The sequence below is a fragment of the Cyprinus carpio genome, chromosome B3 (genome assembly GCF_018340385.1).
Source record: "Cyprinus carpio isolate SPL01 chromosome B3, ASM1834038v1, whole genome shotgun sequence".
Lineage (NCBI taxonomy): Eukaryota > Metazoa > Chordata > Actinopteri > Cypriniformes > Cyprinidae > Cyprinus > Cyprinus carpio.
In genome coordinates, this window is record NC_056599.1 from 9,525,179 (window position 1) to 9,547,180 (window position 22,002).

Consider the following 22,002-nt stretch of genomic DNA (forward strand, 5'->3'; position numbering starts at 1 on the left):
AAAGTAGTGTTTGCACAGGTAGTGCTAACAAAATTGGGCAAAGGGGACTAAAAATAATTATAATAATGACAAACAGTTATCCAGGTTTATGTTTATTTCCCTAAAATAATTAGAAAAGCCTAAGCTGATCAACCACATAAAAAAAAAAAAAAAAAATATCACACACAAAAATACAAAAGCTCTTTTCACAAAACACTGCACTCAACTCACTCAAAAAAAAAAAAAAAAAAAAAAAAAAAAAAACTTCTTGATTCAAACTAAACTGATATTCTGCGTCACTCCCTAATGAAAATGCCAAACCTAACGTCTTCCTTTAGTGCTGAAATGTTTCTGTTTCAGGTTTAAAGAGGCTGGAGGGCTGAAATTTAAATGGCAAACATTCAAAGGTTTAAGGTAGTGTACTTTCCCACTATCACTTTAGTCAAACCTGCAGCTTTAGTCAAATCGATCGCAGCGGGACTGACTCCAGATCTGATCCCAGCCAGGAACCAATACTGTATTTCAGATTTGGCTTGAAACTCAGATTAATCTCCAGCTGCTTTAATCTCACCTTTTCCACTCTGCAGACTTCTACCCAACATGAACCTTGTGATGTATATTTTAAGATCATAACCCATTGGTTCAGTTTTTCCCAGCCTGCCGTCTGATTGGTTGGGCTGATCTAACCTTCACCCTGATTGGTTGCCCGTCAGTTTGTCTTAAGTCGTTTGATGGCTGCTTCCTGGTTGAGGTCATCTTGCTCTCTCTTGGCACCTTTGCTCGTCTCATCAGGTTGTCGGCTCGTTCCGGACTCTCCGTCAGATGGAGGCTCGGCGGTCTTCTTCATCTCTCTCCTTTCTCTCCTCTCCTCCATCTCTTCAATCACCTCTGCAAACAATATCGGGAAATCTCCAAATCGGATCTGTAAGCACAAGAAAATAACATATCAAACTACACATTTGATTATAAATACATACAGAATTTTTGGAGAAAAAAAAAAAAAATGCAACAACAAAAAATAAGAACGAAAAAGAAAAAAAGGAAGGAGTAAAGGAACTAAAATGCGGCATTATTTAAGTAAGAAAGGCTGTAAGAACGTAATGTAGGAAGTAAGGAATTAAATAACTAAGAAAGGAAATAACAGATGGAACTGAGGAACATAACTAAGGAAGTATGAAAGAAAGGACAGCAGGAACAAAACATGTAAGTCATTGAGGAAGTAACTAAGGAAGCAAGTAAGGAGGAAAATAACGAAGGGTAGAAAGATGTAAGCAAGGAAGGATATAATAGAGGAAGTAACTGAGAAAAGAAGGATCCAAAGGGTGGAAGTAAGGAGGACATTTTCAAAGGAAGGAAAAAAGGATGGAAGTACTTCAGGAAGTAACTAAGGAAGTTAAAAAAGGATGGGAGTAAATAAGGAAATAATTAAAGGAGGAAGTAAGCAAGGAAGGATATAAGTAAAGGAGGAAGTAACTGCGACAAAAAATGACAAGGAAGGAAGGAAATAACTAACGAAGGAAGGAGGAAAATAACTAAGGAAATAAGGAAGGAACAAAAGATGGATGAGAGTATTGCAGGAAGTAAATAAGGAAGGTAAGAATTATGCAAGTAAAAAAGGAAATAACTAAGGAAGAAAGCAAAGAAGGATGCAAGTAATGAAGGAAGTTACTGAGAAAAAGCAAGCAAGGAAATAACTAAGGATGGATGTATGGAGGAGTATAGGAAGGAATAAAGGATGCATGGAAGTAATGTAGGAAGTAATTAAAGAAGTAAAAAAACATTAAGGATGTACGTAAATAAGGAGATAACTAAAGAAGGATATAAGCAACAGAGAAAGTAAGGTAACACTTTATCTTAAGGTGTCCTTGTTACACGTTACATGTACTTACTATTATAATAACAATAAACTATGCATAATAACATGCAAATAACCCAAAACCTTATCCTAACCATATAGTAAGTACACTTAGTTGTTTAATATTACTCAGTACTTACTTAATAAGTACAGTACTTAATTACACTGTAACAAGGACACCTTAAAATAAAGTGTAACTGAAAGTAAATAGGGAAATATTAAGGAATGAATTAAGGAAGTGTGAAAGTATGTAAGTAATGAAGAAACTGAAGTAGTAAGTACAAAAGGATCTATTTTTTATTTAAGATAGATAGGAAGAATTAGTTGTGAGTTTTCTATTATTTGACAATATCCTCACCCTCATGTGGTCGAAGGAGATCCCCACTTTGCCGTTGAAGTCGTCGCTGAAGAGAGGGATCTTGGCGTACCTCTGACTGAAGTGATTCAACACGATGAACTCCGCGTTCATCTTCATCCCAATGCCGATAGCCTGAGACGTGGTGCTGGAAAGAGTTTCAGATTCAGACACAAATCACTGACAAACCCTAAACCTGAGGCTGAACATGAACACCGAGGAATGCTGTGCTGCAGTATTAATCTGTTTTCCTCAACCGTTTCTCAAGTTCAAGGGCGGAAGTAGGATCTGTTTTCTACAAAGCCTACAACACAAACCTGTACATTTGTGAATTTCAGCTGATAAAGCTAAACCGACCCTTCAGCAATCTGGAAGACGCTCTCCACCCTCTCAGGCAATCAATTCCTCGCTGAAACCCAAATGAATCCCCCACAAAATCTCCAATCGATTTCGCTCAGAAGCTCTCAGCGTTATTCAGTTCTTAAATTGGAAAGGGCCGCAGTGTGAGACACGGAGCAGTTCATTCATAGACCCGGCGCTCCAGAACTCCAGCAGACGACAAAAAACCCAATCAATGCTCATCTAAGAGGAGAATCCCACAACTTCAAGAGAGGCCCACTTTAAATGAGTTCTCTATCAGGAAGCACATTATCCACTGGGAAAGCTGACCACTTTCATTGCAGAAAATTTTCTCCCTCTGCCTGCAACTGAGGGTGAATTTTGTAGCTCTCAAATCAAAAGATGGTTTTATCTTCTTGTTTGTTTTGTTAGTTCGCAAATGCCCAATACAATCTCTTCACTCAAGACATGAGCTGTCCGATAAGAGGGGTTGATTAACTATTGCATTATTTATGGAGGAGAGCTCATGCTGAAATGCATTCATTGCATAGGATGTTGATGGAAATTGTGCCACAATGAAAAGGCAATAACGACATTACTTATTTTATATGTGAATTACAGCTCAAAAGTTCAGGGGTCGTAAGATTTTTTTTGAAAGAAGTCTCTACTGCTAACCAAGGCTGCATTAATTTGAAAAAAAAAAAAAATAATTGTTATATATTGTGAAATATTACAGTTAGAGGTGCACGATAAATATCGGACGATAATTAATGCGCAACATGTCAGTAAAGCCGTTGTTAACTGACAAGCTGTGCAAATCTAAGCTGATAATGAACTTGGATTTGCGCAGCTTGTCAGTTAACAACGGCTCTGTGTAGTAACAGCTGCTCTATGTGAAATCATGCACCTGATGGAATTTACCGCTGATGAGAGCAATATATCGTGCACCTCTCGTGACAATGGATATTTTCCGATATTGTCACCCCTAATCCTTCAAAATAACTGCTTTCTACTAGAACAAAAACTTAAATCAACTAGAAAAAATTAATTATAAAAAATGATTTATTTCTGATAATAAAGTTCTAATATCAAATTTTAAATCTCAAATTTTAAAGAATAATCCAAAATGAAAAACACAAAAAAAAAAAAAACACAAAATTCTAGACACATGGCAAAAAAATTTTGAGTGTCAAATTTTAGAGGTCATAGAGCTGAATGTTTTGCTGAAATGAATTTTCAGCCAAAAAAAAAGAGACTGCTATGAAAGATGACCAGTTAAAAACTTCAGACCTGACAGCAAACATGAAGAGGCATTTGAACTATGAAAGATGACCAGTTAAAAACTTCGGACCTGACAGCAAACATGAAGAGCAATCAAAATTTGCAAGTGTCAGAACTGGTCATGAAAAACTCAATTAAAATAGATTTGGTACAAAAGACTAAAACAAAATATTTTAAATTAAAATAAAATAAACCAACAATAATAAATATTATCGAGTGGATGGAACGGACATGGATCAGAAAAGAACATAACTTGACAAACATCAGCAATATTATCGATTTGATGGAACGGACATGGATCAGAAAAGAACATAACTTGACAAACATAACTGACAAATTTTGCAACCTTAGCCAGGTTTCCATCTAAAGTTGCGAATTTAACTTATGCGTAAAATTGGAATATCGCACAAAACATTTACGAACAAGCACCGTTTCCATCCAACGATTCAAAGAGAACAAATCACCACTTCCTGATAAACTGGCACTAAACATCACTAAGAAAAGTAGGAGAAGCTACTGAATATAATATTTTTCCTATATAATAAATGACTTGCACCTCAGAACGAGCAGACGAAACACAATGAATGTGATTATTTCTTTCGGAGGTGGATGCTGCTGTTTGGGAACGCAGTCGTTTAACAGTTCGGGGAGGTAATTATACAGAAAATACTTTGATGACAGACTTTGCTCGGGCATTTCCGAGTGTCCGTAACAACATTTTAGATGCCGTGGAATGAGATCGGTCTGCTGGTTAGTCAGGATTTACCATCTTATAGCGCAGTCACGTGACTTTTTTATGCGCTTGGAATTTATTCGCAAAATGCATTTCCATCTCCCATTAATCGCATTAACCCTTTTTCGCAAAATTCAAAAACCACCTCAAGCGAGCATAAAAACTTTTTTTATTTTAAATTAAGCATGGTGACGGAAACCCAGCTATTGATACTTATTTTAATCAGCATTGAACTAACTCAAGCAGAATAATGACACTGTTGTCTTCAGTATAGCTGCTTAGCACTGAATTGAACTTGTTTCATAACTGATCAACTTCACAGTTATTAAGAAATTTGAATGTGCCTCATTTTTGAAGTTTGCGTCATTGATTCTTTTATTTTCCTATTAAATACTGTGAAGCTGCTTTGAAACAACCTTCATTTTATAAAATGTAATGTTCTGGTCCTTGATTCTGATTGGTTGAGCATGTTTACGTGTGTGTTGATCGGCAGCCACTTTGTTGGAACCATAGCCATTTCTGAGGAACTATATTGTTTGGGAGAAGAATAATTATTAATATCATTGCACTTTATTGGCTCTGTTTTATTTTGTGAAACCTTACTCGTATATGGAATAACCGTTTTATAAAAGCAATAAGCCCTGTGAATTTATACAGTGAATTTATAACAGCTAAGGGGGTTGTAACAATGTTATATATTCACTGTAAACCACGGCTTCACGGGGCTTACTGCTTTAGCATAAAGCACGGTACAAATAAAGGCGATGTTGACAAACATTACAAGGAAACTTAATTAAAAACACTTGCTGTGACCCTGCAGCTCTGAAGTGTCATTGACCCTGTGTTCATGTACCTGTGTCTCTTCTCGCACGCCTCTTCTTCCATCCCGTCCTCCAGTGTGGCTTCATGAATCAAAAGTGTTGCATTCTTGCCTGAGAGCAAACCAAAAGATGAATTAAACTCTCCCCACCACACACACACACACACACACACACACACACACAGATAAATTACAGCTGACATGCTGTTCCCTCTTCCCCCCATTGTAAAACACACACAAACATTCACACACCAACGCACACTCCATTTTTTCTCTCTAGAAATCCATCAGGAGAACTGAGATGACAAAAGCCTTTCCTAATGAGACGAGCGGGCCGAACCATCTCCGGCGTTCGGGAGGGGAGCTCGGTTCAGGCTGAATACCCTCCATCACCACCGCACTCCCTCAGGAGCCATTAAAGAGGTTTCTGTGACTGGGAGAACAGCGCTGGAGTGATCGATTACCTTGCTGATAAAGACGGGAAGCAGCATTTAAACGCAGGCTTCATTCGTATCGATCCGCGAGTCACTATAGAGATTCAGGAGCAATTACAGACTCTCTCTTTCCTGCTGGACTGATGGGCCTTTAATGACCAGATTCTGAATGACAGAATATTTTGAGGCAAAACTCTCTGTGGAAATAGACGCCGTTTGGTTTGTCTGAAAGTTCAGACTGAAAATATGTAACTGTAAATCTTGCGGCATGGAAAGAAATTGTGCGTCTTAAATTAATAAGTGAGTTTGAGAGTGTTTGCACACCATTTGCAACTGCTTTTCATCACTTAATTAGAAGCACCACAAATTGCAATTGTATCATGTTATAGGGACCACTGAACAGACATTTAGAAGTCGATTAATACAAAGTATTTAAAATACAAATGAAGCTATGTATACACTTGCATTTTTACGACACTTTAAGTGTGTTAAGTTCTACACACACACTTGTGGTCTCCCATCCTCCCTTGAACACTTGGCCCAAATTACAGGAAATACGCCATACAAGGAGTCAAGTGCAAAGAACGCAAGTGTGGTATTGGGACAAGGCAAAATTCTCATTAAATTTATTGCAAAATAATGAGAAATAATTTAGGTGAAGCTTTCCAGTTAAAGCCTTATTGGTTAACGTTGGTTAATGTTTTAACTAACAATGAGCAAAACTTTAAATTTACAGTATTTTGTGTTATTTTAGTATCACTTCAGATACTCTTATAGATTTGAATTAATATTGTGAATATTGTGAATATTGAATAATATTGTAAGTTGTTATTTTAATTTTTTTGTTGTATTTGTCATTTTTTTATATTATATTTCAGATCGAATTTATTAACACAAACAAAAACTCAAATTGTTAGTTCATGTTAATTTAGGATTCATTCAAATTAACAGATACAACTTTTTATTTCTTTTGATTTTAATAGCATACTAAATGTTAACAGAATATTAGTAAATGCGGAAATTAATAAATAAAAAAAAATAAAAAATTAATAAATGCTTTGGAAGTATTTTTATTTATAATTCACAATAACTAATGTAGTTAAGTAATGTTAGTTATTTTGTTAGTTATTTAAAAAAGTGTAACAGCTTTTATTAAAATATATTTTGATTATAATTTCAACTCAAACCTAAAAGAATCAGTGCATTATGTTCTAGACACACTATAACATTTGAAAGAATTTTTAGCCAGTTTTACCCTTTCAACTGTGTACAAAAGCATGAGTGGTCATAGTGTGTTTGTGTCTGTGGTTTTTACCCATATTAACGACAGCATCACAGGGCATGGTGTCTCCAGAGAACACGAGCTGCCAGCCAGACTGATGCGTCAAACTGCAGGCGAACGCGTTCTTACAGTGACGAACAAAACACGTCTGAAACTACACAATCACGACAGAAAGAGAGGATTCAGTAGCTATAAATCACTATATGCACTCAATTCATTACGGACAGACAGTAATCTGAAGGGTCTGCTTTCAGATATTTAAAGACTTGCGTAGATTTAAATTTTTTATTGCAATTAGATAAAAATATACTTTGTGAGTATGATCATGACATATTAAAAAAATTTGAAAATTTGATAAAAATATCAAATTAAGTTACTTTTTTGTTAACTTTTTCAAAAATATCAAATTAAGTTACTTTTTTGTTACTTTTTGCATTAAACATTTTATAATTTACAATTTTTGTTGAAAGCATGGTTGATAAAATACAATAAATACTTTCAGAGCAATAGATATCAAGATATATACTGCACGATAGCAAAAATAATATTATATATATATATATGTGTATATATATATATATATATTATATATATATATATATATATATATATATATATATATATATATATATATACTATATATATATACACACACATCATAAAATATATATTAATTGCACAGTCCATACAGACCTTGACCAGGTCATTGTTCTTCAGAACAGCCTGAATGAAAGATTTGGTCTTGACTTTGGGGATCTCCGCGCCATCACAGAAAAACGTTGATGGGATAATACTGGAATGATTACAAACAAAAGTTATAAGTGTCATGGGACAACTTAATTTACTTTCAATTGTAAGAATTATATGTTCTCACAGAATGACAGAAAAAGAAATAAATAAAGATACAACGTTATTTTTCTCTCGTACTTGATCTGGCTGAGGATCTGCTGGCAGTGATCGTGATACTGGTTCAACCACGTCATGATCTGCACAGGAGCGATCAGGTACACAGGACTGAACGCTTTACCTAGACTGTTCTGCATCACACAAGACGCCAGAATCAATGAAATAATCCATAAGCATATTAAAGAAATAATAAAACATACACACAAATAGATATATGCATACCAGAGCTCGCTGTCGCTCCAGTAATAAATGAATCAAGCCCTGTGTGAACAACAAAACATACAGCAATCAACAGTTAGCAGAGCAAGAAACAACACTCTAGATTATTATTTAATAGTATTTATTATAAAACGAATAGTTCTGGTACTTGATTCTGATTGGTTGAGCCGCATTCGAAGCTGTTTTAAATTACACTATAAACATACAGTACACCTTTGTTTACATTTGTGTGTTGTTCGGCAACTAATTTGTTGGAACCACAAGTGTTTCTGAGGAACTACATTGTTTGGCGGAAGAATAATGTTTTTATTATCGTTACACTTTATTTGCTCTGTTTTATTTTGTTCTATAACCTAACCGCTTCGTGCCTAACAGTGCCCCTTAGCTGTTATAAATTCACTGTAAACCACGGCTTCTTGGGGCTTATTGCTTTATTAAGGATTTATCACACAGCTCTATGATTCAGACTGGTTGATTATGGGTTTCTGTGATGAAGTATTTTAGCATAATGACACTTAGGGCATGCGCATCTCATCAGTAAAGACGCTCCTGTAATTAGTAGTATATCTCCAGCACGTGTGTTAAGATCAGGGTTGCCAGGTTTTCACAACAAATCCAACCAAGTTTCCACTAAAAACCACCAAAAAAATTGTATCCCGGGGTTAAAATATACGTTTTAACCCCGCAGACTTGGCAACACTGGTTCAGGTGGAGCGGCGTTTACTACACAGAGCTGTAGTCCCTTGGACAAGCTACAAAAATTTTCAAACAAAGAATCGCCTTGCGATTTTAGGGGCTTAAGTATCACGTTATTGTGGTTGTTTTTCATATTGGGGTTTGTGAAGCGACGGAACCAGTAACGTGAAAGCGAAAATGTGATTGAACCCTGCCCAGTTTTGATCGAAACGAAACGCAATTGGGCAGGTTTTGTTTTGAAAACCTGGCAATCCTGATCTGAACGCACGTGCTGGAGATATACTACTAATCACAGGAGCACCTTTACTTTACACCTTTACTAATCGCATTCGATTTTTTGCACAGCCCTAATGACACTAAACTTTATTTGGGATAATCTATAGTCACATAAACTGGTTTATTGCATGTAGAATCACCTCATTGCACATCATCTTGTCAGGCGTGTTTGTAAGGCTCTTACCGTGTGATGATCTGCGTGAAGGTGCGACACAAAGATGGTGGAGAGTCTGGAGAGGACCTCGTCCACGTCATTGCCGTAATGGCGACACAACTGGCCGAAAGTTCCCTCGCCACAATCCAACAGCAGCGACTGAGATGAGCTGAGGAACAGAGACATGTTTAGGTGTACTTCACTCCTTTATAGGGATGTAACGATTACCGGTTTGACCATAATTCATGATAAAATTCCCAACGGTTAGTATTACCGTTTCATATTTTAATTATCATTGAAACCGTATTCGATTACTGTGATTGGAACAACTGTGATAATTTAGGTTCCTTATAATAGTGATAAGAAACGTTCATAGCGTTACATGTCTACTACATTATATTACAGCAATCAAACACAACAGACTGTGGCTTACTGCGATTTTAACACAGTCAGGAAGTGTTCTGTTGCTAATCTGAACCAGAGAGACTAAAACACCCTCAACCACAGTAAAAACTCCATAATGCTTGGAATGATGGATATTGCTTTTGTTTTTATAAACTGCAACACACTGCAAAATATGATTTTTTTTTTCAGCAATATAAAAAAAATGAAATACAAAAACAAGAAAATACTGTTTTACTCTTCTATTCAACATATCACTCGCCATTATTTTTTGTAAATATTTGTCAAACAAAAACACTGTTTTAAAAAAAACACTTCAAATTAAATTTAATTAAAATTAAAATTACTCAACATTACTATATAATACTACCTGATGTTCACTAAAGTCCCACTGACGTTTCTGCTTCATCGGCAGAACCTGATGTTCACTAAAGTTCCACTGACGTTTCTGATCTTCATCGGTAGAGACGAGCCGGTGCCCAAAAACACAATCTCAGGAAACTTCTCACCTTTAGCAGCACAGAAAATGAACAACAAATTAAAAACATGATAAACATCTGAAACTAACTAAAAAAAATAAAACCATGATAAACATCTGAAATAAGCATCTGAAACAGAAGAGAATCAGCCCACACACCCTCTATAAGAGCTCAGTGGTTTTATAGTTCATATAGACAGTCAGAGGTCCTTCATTATCATAATTTTCCACACTTTAGAAACACATAACCCTCGATCTGAGGCATCTGAGACAGATACAGTACAGAGTGAAAGTGAGAAGTGAAGAAAGTTTCACTCGGAGGAAATTAAATGTCAGGCTGTGGATGTGTTCTTGTCTTTCTGTTCTTCTAATTCAATACTTTCATCCCTCTCTCTCTCTCTCTGATTCGGTAGAAAGCTCACCAGACGAGGAGATGGACGCAGCCGCCTGGAACTTCCTGCATTCCTCCACTTCCTCTAAAAACTTTGGCACTTCGGCTGCTTCCTTCACAAACTCCTCAGAGTCGCAGGACGGGATGGCATCTCTACACACACACACACGCACACGCACACAAGAAAAGTTCCTCAAATAAGATCAAGTCTGGCATTTCTAAGAACTAGTTTGTTGAAGCTGTAAAAAAAAAAAAAAAAAAAAAAAAAATCAAACTCAATTTTTGCCTTGTTTCACACTATTAGCTTACACAACAATAGAGGTCGGCCAATTAATCGGACGATTTTTGGCATTTTTTAATTATTCGGCATCGCCGATTGTGCTGCAAATTAGGCCGATTTATAGGCAGGCGCACCGGCGGGCAGCAAATCGTTGTTGCGGAGCTCCCTCGGAGGCTGCGTGAGAGACGGAGCAGCTCACACTCTGCAGCAGAGGCTTGTTCACACACCTCAGAACTGCTTCAGCTAATGGCAGGGCAAAACAGCCCATTTCGAAAGTGTAAATTACGTTTTACCCTACTAGAATTTGATGCCGGAAAGGTATCATATTCATAAGTGCAACAAGTCATTTGCATGTGAAAGTAGAAACACGTTCAATTGATGAAACTTCTGTGCTGATTATAACGTGCACATTAATTTTCTTCATGAATTTTGTGTGTACATCTGACGATATCCTCCATGATGTCATCGCTCGTGGCGACGCGCACTCTTAAGCAGTTATGAGCAGCAGGCTGTGTAATATGTGTGAAATCTTTTATTTTTGTTATCACTATGGCTATTTGACTCATAGCAGTGTCCAGTTTCCTATACATTGAGTTTATTTGTGACGGCTCAAAACTGACCGCCATAGATAGATTTTCCAAAAGGGTTATACTGTTGAATAAACTGAGCAATGCATGTTTCAAAAATAAAACGCAGCACGGGTGTTTTTATGTGACTGTATCTTTGAAAAGAACCAACCGTCTTCAGAAAAGCTTGAATGTCATTTTCATTTCGTCTTTCCTGTAATGCCTGATAAAGTAGCATTTGTGAGTGCTGATTTGATTACAGCCGTTTCCGGGGAAACCACTATATATCTCCTGCTCCAAAAGCGCCTCCTGCTGGCAGAGAATGAATTTGCATTTACAAGTCTGTGGGAAACACTGGTGTGTGTCAGTAAACAAACAAAAAGCATGCTTCAGAAACTGTTTTGAGAAGGTGCTTAAGTTTTGAGCCATGTATTATTACTTTTATAACTACGTGGCCGTTCAATGCTTGAATCTGATTGGCTGACGAACGTTCTGAGGTGTGCAATTATTTTCTGGGAAACGCACGGCGAACGTACTTCCAGCAGTTCTCTTGACCGCATTACAGTCCATATCACTTCAAATAGTAAAACTATAATAAAGGTCACGCAGTTTGCACAAAAGGTGTCGTCAGCACTGCCCTGACGATTTTATCAGTTGATATAGTGTAGCAAATTAAAGCTACACGACATTTCTCACTAGCGATGTAATAACTGCTGCTGTTTTAGATGCACAGAGGTACATTAGCCTAATCCACACTCTCTCTCTCTCTCTCTCTCTCTCGTGTCTCTCCTGTCGCTCTCGCTCTCTTTCTAATAACTTCATTAATAACTGCATTAGAATACTATCACGTCTCAAGCCTCCGTTACCAGTTTAAAACGAAGTTTTGGTACTAGCAAAAGAGGCATGGATGAGACGTGGAAGAAATAGTCCTACTCACAATAACCAGTACAAGTACAAAAACCGGACGAAATCCCTTTAAATATATCATCTGATCGATGTCTTGAGGTGTGGTAACCGTAGTATAAGTAGAATAATTGACTCCGGGCCATTGAATTATTAGAAAAATAATGCAGACACACCGAGGTATCGGCCTCGGACAGTGAAAAAACCCATATCGGTCGACCTCTACACAACAAGCTTGTGTATTTCTGGTAAATGAGGGCCACAATCAAACTGTCAATTAATCTTGGACTCATTCACAGCGTCTGTGACACACTGTTGACCTGAACTGACCTTTGCCACTCCAGTTTGGGCCGAAGCTGAAACTTCATCAGACACTCGGCTCTGACGTTAGGAACATGGAGAGAAGCCGCAGGCTCCTACAACAAAAAAAAAATTAAAAACACTTTTAACAGTTAATTCAACTAGAAAAAAAAAGAAGAAAAAATTAATATATATAAATAAATATGAAATTAATTTAGAAGAGATCAACTTATAATATAAATAAATTTTTTTTTTTTTATTATATATTGTAATTTCATTAATCAGAACAAAAATCAATACATTAAGATAAGCATAAAATATATATAAATAAATATGAAATTAAATAACAACAGAAAAAATAAATAAAAAAGAAAATAATTAAAAAAAAAAAAACAATGAAAATAAAAAAAAAATAAATATAGAAATAAAATAAAAAAAACAATAAAATTAGAAAAGAAGTAATAATAAAAAACATGAAAAATGACGAGCATAAAAAAATTATAAATTTGATAAATAATAAATAATTTAAAAATGTCCCAACTGGCATAACTGGTTAAAATCTAAATCAAACTGTAACAGAGACTATGTCATATTAAATAAAATGTAAAAAAAAAAAATGCATTAAATATGGAATTAAATAAGAAATCATCAAATTAATACATTGGAAAAAATGTTAAATTAGACAAAAAAAAAAAAAAAAAAAATGTAATACTGAAATAAATTAATGAGAATAAATGACAAACAATAAATAAAACTGATAAGTTCCTACTGGAAATGGCTAAAAGCAAAATGAAAAATGACCTAAAACATAACTCTTAAATCAAAAACAAAAAAAATCAAATTAAAATCCCCAAAATAATAAAAAAAATAACAATAAAAAAAATAATAATAATCAATGAAACTAATAAATCAGAAACACAAACATTAAAAAAAATGTAAAAAAAAATTTAAATAGCAATGGTCTAAATTGAACTGTGACAGACACTATTTCATATTAAATTAGCATACAATATGGAATTAAATGAGCAAAACTGTAATAGTTAAAGAAACCTTAAATAAACAAAAGTGGCATGAGTGAGTGGTGCCGTACTTTGGTCTTGTAGAGTCTGAGCGGAGGGAAGATCTCAGGATGGATGAGGTTGAGCTGCGTCTGGAGTTTGTGACTGCGGGTGTTGTGAGGCGTGAACGTCTGCTCGTTCATCACCAGATGCTCAGTGCTGCTGGGAAACCTGAGACACGACAGATGCATCACACACACACACAAACACACACAGAGCTCACGATCAGATCTGTGTGAGATCGCTGTACCTCTCCATCCAGCTCTTGTACTCCTCCGTGTCCAGCACTGACTCAGGCGTCATGTGAACCACGAGAGCCGCAGAATCCTCCGATCCGCCCGTCTGATACCTGCACACATCACACCAGGAGATATATAGAGAAGAGAGAAAACAGGCCGGGTTTCTCTACGGGAAACATCTGCTCACCTTTGGAAGACGTGATTGGTGCAGAGCGGCTGTATGAAGTCCTCTGAGGGACAGTCGACGACTATGAAAACAGGTCCGGGATCAGCCGGAGTGCACAGCTCCTCGGGTCGGATCTGAAACACACGCTGCACGGTGAGCTGGGCAACCGGCAGATCTTACACTCTTCAGATTAACACTATACATGTATTCTGCAGCACAGAACTGAAAAATCAACTTTCGGTCACCTCTTTTCCATCATGCGTCACAGTTTTTCCAGCTTTCAGAGCTTCGATTATGGGCCCAATGGCTGCTGTTCCTCTACAGATAAAGCAGAGAACAGAAGTGATGCTCTAACCCATGTGTTTGTGTGTTATAGTTCAGTCTTGAAACGATCAGATATCAGACACTTACACCGGCAGGCCCATCTCTTTAGCTTTCAGTGCCATGAAGTTCCCTTTCTTTGAATGCAACTGAAGAAATATTAGATAGAAAATATGCTTTTGAGGACCATGTGATCTTAAAAGGTGAAAAGACAAGAGAAAAGTGTCACATTCAGATGGTTTCTGCTCACCTTACACACGTAAGCCACCACGAGAAAATAAATTAGTTCTGCCTCTTCTTCTCTTAAAGTGCAAAAACATGAACATGAATAAAGTGCAATTTAAGTGCAAAGGTTTGCTGAAATATAGACTTTCCATTTTTTTTTTATCAACAAAATATGGAGTTAAAAAGCAATTATTTATTATTTGACTCAATTTGTATCAAACTATCTAGTTCAAATGCAATAAAAATCATTATTTTAATTTTATTATTATTAATTTTATTATGGGCAAAACTTAATTAATATAATAGACAAAGTATTTTTTTTAATTGATTAACAAAAAAACATGTATTTCAAATGTTTGTGTAAATGTGAAGTAAATTTAAAAAATATATATATCATTTTAATAAGACAAAATATAATAGCATAATATAATGGACAAAATAAAATTCATACTGAAAAAAACTATGTAATTCAAATGCAACAATTATTATTTAATTTATTTATTTATTTATTTTTTATTTGGACAATATAATGGAATAAATGAAAAGATTTTTATTGTAATTAATATATCTATATTTTTTAATTAATTGTAACAAAATTATTTGACTTATCATTATTAAAATATTTTATATAATAGTAAAACAAATAAAATAAGTAATAAATATATTTAAATAAAATATATACATTAAATAAATAGTAGAATTTTTTTATGTTATTTAATAATAACAAATAAAATAAGTAATAAATATATTTAAATAAAATATATACATTAAATAAATGTAAAAATTTGTCACATTTCCCTTTTAAATTACACAGTTTGTGATTTCAAATCATTTCTTTGGTGGTATAGACCCAGCAGTGTCATGTGTGTGTGCTGTCTGGCCTGGACTGGCTGATCTTCTGCTGGCGGTGTGACCCTGACTCTCCTCGAGATCGTCCAGTGTCCTGAGCGCCCCCTTCTGACTGCTGTCAGGACTGCTGCTGCGTCCAGAGCCTGGAGAACGGCTGCCGGCCTCAGCCTTACGCTCAGCTGGTTTTTAACATTCATAGTTGAGAGCAGTGTAAAAACCACACAAATACAGCATGTTCTCAAAGAAAATACACCCTACATCCTTTATGTCAATGTTTTTAAACGTTTATGGCAGGGAACAGTGAAAAAAACGAGGTGACACTCACAGAAGAGAGGAACTTGACTGACGGTCATCGTTTCGTCTTTATATTGAGGTTCTGTATACGGTCTGACAGCTGCAGAAATAAAAACAAACAGAGTCAATCACTGATACTTTAATATTATTTATACACTATTAGAGCATTTAAATATGAACTTTTTCAGACAGCTTTTATTTTGATAGTATTTTTATTTTATATTTTTAATTTTATTCAGGGTTTTTTTTTGGGGGGGGGTTATGTGCTTTTTATTTTTAATATAAGTTTATATATTAGTTAAATATAAGTTCAGTTAAGTTTAGCTGAGCTACGTTATATTAAGTTAAGCTGAGTTAAGTTGTTTAATTTAAATGAAGTTAAGTTTAATTTAAATGAAGTTGAATTGTTTAATTTAAGTTGAGTTAATTTTAGTCAAGTTCAGTTAAGTTTCATTTAACCTAAGTTAAGTTTAAATTTAAATTAAGTTGAGTGCTGCTTGGCTCAACACAGTGACCTGACAGCTGCATCACACACACGTGTGCACAAACAAGACAACAGACACTCACACAGAGCTCCGTCATCTGTGTGAAGATCGCTGTACCTCTCCATCCAGCTCTTGTACTGATCCGTGTCCAGCACTGATTCAGGCGTCATGTGAACCACGAGAGCCGCAGCAAAGAAACCTCCGATCCGCCCGTCTGATACCTGCACACATCACAAAGGAGGAGATATATGAGAAAGAGAGGAAAACAGGCCGGGTTTCTCTACAGGAAAACATCTGCTCACCTTTGGAAGACGTGATTGGTGCAGAGCGGCGGCTGTATGAAGTCCTCTGAGGGGACAGTCGACGACTATGAAAAACAGGTCCGGGGATCAGCCGGAGTGCACAGCTCCTCGGGTCGGATCTGAAACACACGCTGCACGGTGAGCTGGGCAACCGGCAGATCTTACACTCTTCAGATTAACACTATACATGTATTCTGCAGCACAGAACTGAAAAATCAACTTTCGGTCACCTCTTTTCCATCACATGCGTCACAGTTTTTCCAGCTTTCAGAGCTTCGATTATGGGGCCCAATGGGCTGCTGTTCCTCTACAGATAAAGCAGAGAACAGAAGTGATGCTCTAACCCATGTGTTTGTGTGTTATAGTTCAGTCTTGAAACGATCAGATATCAGACACTTACACCGGCAGGCCCATCTCTTTAGCTTTCAGTGCCATGAAGTTCCCTTTCTTTGAATGCAACTGAAGAAATATTAGATAGAAAATATGCTTTTGAGGACCATGTGATCTTAAAAGGTGAAAAGACAAGAGAAAAGTGTCACATTCAGATGGTTTCTGCTCACCTTACACACGTAAGCCACCACGAGAGACCAATCTCTAGTAATCTTTTCTTTGCCTTCTGTGGAGAGGAAAAAAAGAAAAATAAAGTTAAAATCAATTATTTATCAATAAAATAAATATATAAAAACCAATTATTTATTATTTGACTCAACAACAAAAAATCAATTAAAAAATAAATTACTCAATATTTTTAATTTGTATCAAACCGTCTAGTTCAAATGCAATAAAAATCATTATTTTAATTTTATTATTATTAATTTTATTATGGGCAAAACATAATAGACTTACAACAAAAAAACATGTATTTCAAAATGTTTGTGTAAATGTGAAGTAAATTAAAAAAAATATATATCATTTAATAAAGACAAAATATAATAGCATAATATAATGGACAAAATAAAATTCATACTGAAAAAAAAAACTATGTAATTCAAATGCAACAATTATTATTTAATTTATTTATTTATTTATTTTTTATTTGGACAATATAATGGAATAAATGAAAAGATTTTTATTGTAATTAATATATCTATATTTAAAATTAACTGTAACACAATTATTTGACTTATCATTATTAAAATATTTTATTTAAATAGTACAAATTATTTATGTTATTTAATAATAACAAATAAAATAAGTAATGAATATATTTAAATAAAATATATACATTAAATAAATAGTAGAATTTTTTTATGTTCACATTTCCCAACAAATAAAATAAGTAATAAATATATTTAAATAAAATATATACATTAAATAAATGTAAAAATTTGTCACATTTCCCCTTTTTAAATTACACAGTTTGTGATTTCAAATCATTTCTTTGGTGGTATAGACCCAGGAGTGTCATATGTGTGTGTTGTCTGGCCTGGACTGGGCTGATCTTCTGCTGGCGGTGTGACCCTGACTCTCCTCGAGATCGTCCAGTGTCCTGAGCGCCCCCTTCTGACTGCTGTCAGGACTGCTGCTGCGTCCAGAGCCTGGAGAACGGCTGCCGGCCTCAGCCTTACGCTCAGCTGGTTTTTAACATTCATAGTTGAGAGCAGTGGTAAAAAACCACACAAATACAGCATGTTCTCAAAGCAAATACACCCTACATCCTTTATGTCAATGTTTTTAAACGTTTATGGCAGGGAACAGTGAAAAAAACGAGGTGACACTCACAGAAGAGAGGAACTTGACTGACGGTCATCGTTTCGTCTTTATATTGAGGTTCTGTATACGGTCTGACAGCTGCAGAAATAAAAACAAACAGAGTCAATCACTGATACTTTAATATTATTTATACACTATTAGAGCATTTAAATATGAACTTTTTCATAAATCATTTATTTTGATAGTATTTTTATTTTATATTTTTAATTTTATTCAGGGTTTTTTTTTGGGGGGGGGTTATGTGCTTTTTATTTTTAATATAAGTTTATATATTAGTTAAATATAAGTTCAGTTAAGTTTAGCTGAGCTACGGTTATATTAAGTTAAGCTGAGTTAAGTTGTTCAATTTAAATGAAGTTAAGTTTAATTTAAATGAAGTTGAATTGTTTAATTTAAGTTGAGTTAATTTTAGTCAAGTTCAGTTAAGTTTCATTTAAACTAAGTTAAGTTTAATTTAAATTAAGTTGGGATAGTTCACCCAAAAATCAAAAATATATCAAGTAAGTTTAATTTAGCTTATTTAAGTTTAGTTGAGTTGAGTTAAGGTTTAGTGTTACTGTTAGCTTAAGTTTGCTTAGTTTATGTTTTTCATCTAATATATGGTATCTCATTTATTTCAGATTTATTACAATTAACAAAAATGATTTATAGTAAATGTTTTAGTAAACAATAACAGCACTGCATGTAATCAGTATAAGAGTATAATGGTGGGCTTTACCAAGTTTAATGTCTTCCAGCTGTCCTGAAAACACTCGAATGGCTTGTAAATATTTCTCCTAAAACAACAAAACACAATTCAGTGAAACACTGCAAGAAAATTAACAAAACACCCCAAACTCTTCGATGTTTTGTAGTGAGAAAGACACAAAGATCTTCATTAAATGCAAATGTGTAAAGCTGACAGACAGTACCAGCTGCGGGGGTCCTGACAGGACACACTGAGGGACTCCAGTGTCTTTGAGGGTCAGGATCATGCCTGCACACACAAAACACCGAACGAAGCCGTCACACAGTGAACAGAGTCTCTAATCATGTGAGGAAACATGGACTGTGAATAGGTGCAAATCAGACAGAAAGGTTTTCAATCGGCTTCATAAGCAGCCATGGAAGAGGCATTACTTGTACAGAAAAAGCTTCAAATTCAGCAGAATAAAGTCCCAGTCTGACCTGATAAACCACCGACCGTCTCCCAGCTCATCCTGGTGAGGAAGATGTTGTCCAAGCGTGCAATTTTTATTCTGCATTCAAACAGGACACACACAAAAACACTTTACAATCTGCAGTTTAATCTGCACACACAATTTCCCAAATGCTTGTTTTGCTCTCTGATCAGATCTTTATAAGATGTCAAGGAGTAAAACAGTGCTAGTGTATCTCTTACTTGTGCTCCTGCATCAGTCTCTGTGTTCCTTCACCACAGTTAAACAGATACCTGCATACGAAAGACACGCTTTATTAATAACACTGTAGAAGCACTTTCATCAACAAACATTATATACTGCTAAGACAGACAGTGGTTCATGCATATTAAGATAGGACAGGAAGTGAAAATACAGAAAACATGTATATATTCATTAAACAGATGCTTTTAGCAAAGACAGATAAATGTATGAATCAAGAATTTCATGCATTTTATTGTGATCTTTCATTACTGATCTCTTAATCTTACAATGGGAATTTGTACAAACATTTTGTTTTTAAATGAAAGACGTAGTAAGTGATTTTATAAACTCAAATAAAGTAAAATAATAATCAAATAAATTTGATGATATATAATTAAAGCCACTAGCTAGCACTGAGATTTTGTAAAAACCTTTAAAATCATTCCTCAACTAATGTACTCGCATTATTATATCATATAAAGTTTAGCAGTAAATTATTTTGAAGTATCACTGTACATTTTAAATCATATGTTTATGAGTTTGTTTATTTGTATGAAAGTACATAAAGTATATAAACTTTATATTTTACATAAAGCAAATAATGCATATCTGTTTATAAAGTACTGATTTGTTAAAAAGCATTACATAATGTGATCATATTTGCACTATTATTAATTTTATACAGCATTATTACTATTATTGTTATTATTAATTATTATTATTATTAAACATTTAACGTTCTATATTTGTTTATTTATGAGTAACACTGCATAATCAATTTACTCAATTATTTATTCATTAACAATTCACCAAAAATTATATACACTGCTTAGATGTTCAGTGATTACATAATAAATACATAATAAATATACGCAGCACACACACACATATATATATTTTGTGAACAAAAACTTTTATGTATATATATTTAAAATTATTAGTCTTACTACGAATATTTACATAACATTTATTATTATTAAGTAATTATCATTAGAATTAGTTTAAATAAGTTGACATGATTTATTATTATTAAGTAATTATCATTATGAATTAGTTTAAATAAGTTGACATGTCACATAAATCAAAACACATCTACACAACTTAAACAACGTAAACAACAAACGCATAAAACCTGATCGTGATTATGGGTGGAGGCTGTAATAAAGTGTAATATATATCACAGATGTCACTGTGATACTGAGTGAGGGTCAGTGCGCACCTGTTATACTCAGAGAAGACATACAGCGAGGCTCCGTTGTCTCGGCTCCCGGCGCCCAGCACCTGCACATAGACGGTGGAGGGCCCGTGCAGCTCGCCCTGCCTGCGGCTCTCCTTCATCTTCACATGGCGCAGGGTGTCTCTGACAGCTCTGCTCTTCCTGGAGGACTGAGTCTGCATCAGTCTGACGGATCCCTGCAGCGCAGGCTCTTTACACGCTCTGAGTGCGCAGAGACGCGCGAGCATAATCAACGCGCAGCGGCTACGAGGAGCGGCTTGTCACCGCGACTTCTGCTCGATAAACACAAATATCACAGCCGCTAGCCGGTTAGTTTCTGTAGAGAACAGCTGTTTGGAGGACTCACATGTATTGATGCAGGACGCGCTTCCGACGCATGGTGATGACGCATGACGCACGTGGAAATAGAAATAGCAAGAATGGCGCATAAATATTAACAGTTAGATATACTACGTTAAAATGGTTGTATGGCTCTATTACACATTTTGTATTTTTAATTAAATGTCTATTAAAGTTCACCAGTGTGCTCGTTCAGATGTGAAATCAGCAATCCCAAATTAGTTCAGTTCGATTCAATCGACTGTGGTTGGTCCATTCTGACTAGCGCTGAGAAAAGTAACATGTAATTGACAGCGCTGTCATCTGCATCTGTTACTTTTCTCAGCGCTGGTCAGAATGGACCAACCACAGTCGTTCGCGGTTGCTGGGAAATGATTTGTAAACGATCGTTTAATGGTCACTGCTGTAGTGCTTTCTCATTTGTATTTGACTTATCAGTTCGGCTTTTTAATTAAATTTGATACGTTAAAGTGGGCAATTCTCTGCAGTAAAAAAAAAAAAAAAAATTATTTATTAAAAAACGAGAAAAATATATTTTTTTAATCATTAAAATTATGTATTTTTGTGCCCTCTGGAGGAGAAAAAAAGCTATTTGTGTATCAAAGAAAAATATATTTTTTTAATCATTAAAATTATGTATTTTTGATCCAAAACAGTGTAAACTAAATTATAAATTTTAAACAATCTGTACTTTTATTAAATTAAATTTTATGAAGTAAAAATAGTATTCATATTATCACCAT

General features: G+C 35.0%; 1 protein-coding gene across 1 annotated transcript; it reads right to left on the minus strand.

Annotated features, from left to right (window-relative positions):
- Window positions 1–211: 211 nt before the first annotated feature.
- LOC109057490 (zinc phosphodiesterase ELAC protein 2-like) lies at window positions 212–21,312 on the minus strand. The gene is made up of 24 exons (XM_042719554.1): window positions 20,903–21,312; window positions 19,683–19,733; window positions 19,469–19,539; window positions 19,213–19,277; window positions 19,020–19,077; window positions 18,311–18,379; window positions 18,022–18,162; window positions 17,149–17,207; window positions 16,989–17,047; window positions 14,358–14,430; window positions 14,134–14,246; window positions 13,958–14,056; window positions 13,740–13,878; window positions 12,680–12,765; window positions 10,632–10,753; window positions 10,150–10,240; window positions 9,360–9,498; window positions 8,207–8,245; window positions 8,006–8,115; window positions 7,772–7,871; window positions 7,112–7,232; window positions 5,396–5,474; window positions 2,193–2,337; window positions 212–901 (listed from the first exon to the last, which is right to left on the minus strand). The coding sequence occupies exons 1-24, from the start codon at window positions 21,145–21,147 to the stop codon at window positions 689–691; spliced, it is 2,487 nt and encodes an 828-aa protein (XP_042575488.1). The 5' UTR covers window positions 21,148–21,312; the 3' UTR covers window positions 212–688.
- Between the last annotated feature and the right edge of the window lie 690 nt (window positions 21,313–22,002).

Excerpts from the sequence above, each read along its gene's own strand:
- LOC109057490 (XM_042719554.1), bottom strand. The coding sequence starts at position 21,147 with ATGCTCGCGCGTCTCTGCGCACTCAGAGCGTGTAAAGAGCCTGCGCTG. Across the intron at positions 19,540-19,682 it reads AGACTGATGCAGGAGCACAA|AATAAAAATTGCACGCTTGG; the intron begins GTAAGAGATACA and ends GTTTGAATGCAG. Across the intron at positions 14,431-16,988 it reads AAAGAGATGGGCCTGCCGGT|AGGAACAGCAGCCATTGGGC; the intron begins GTAAGTGTCTGA and ends CTTTATCTGTAG.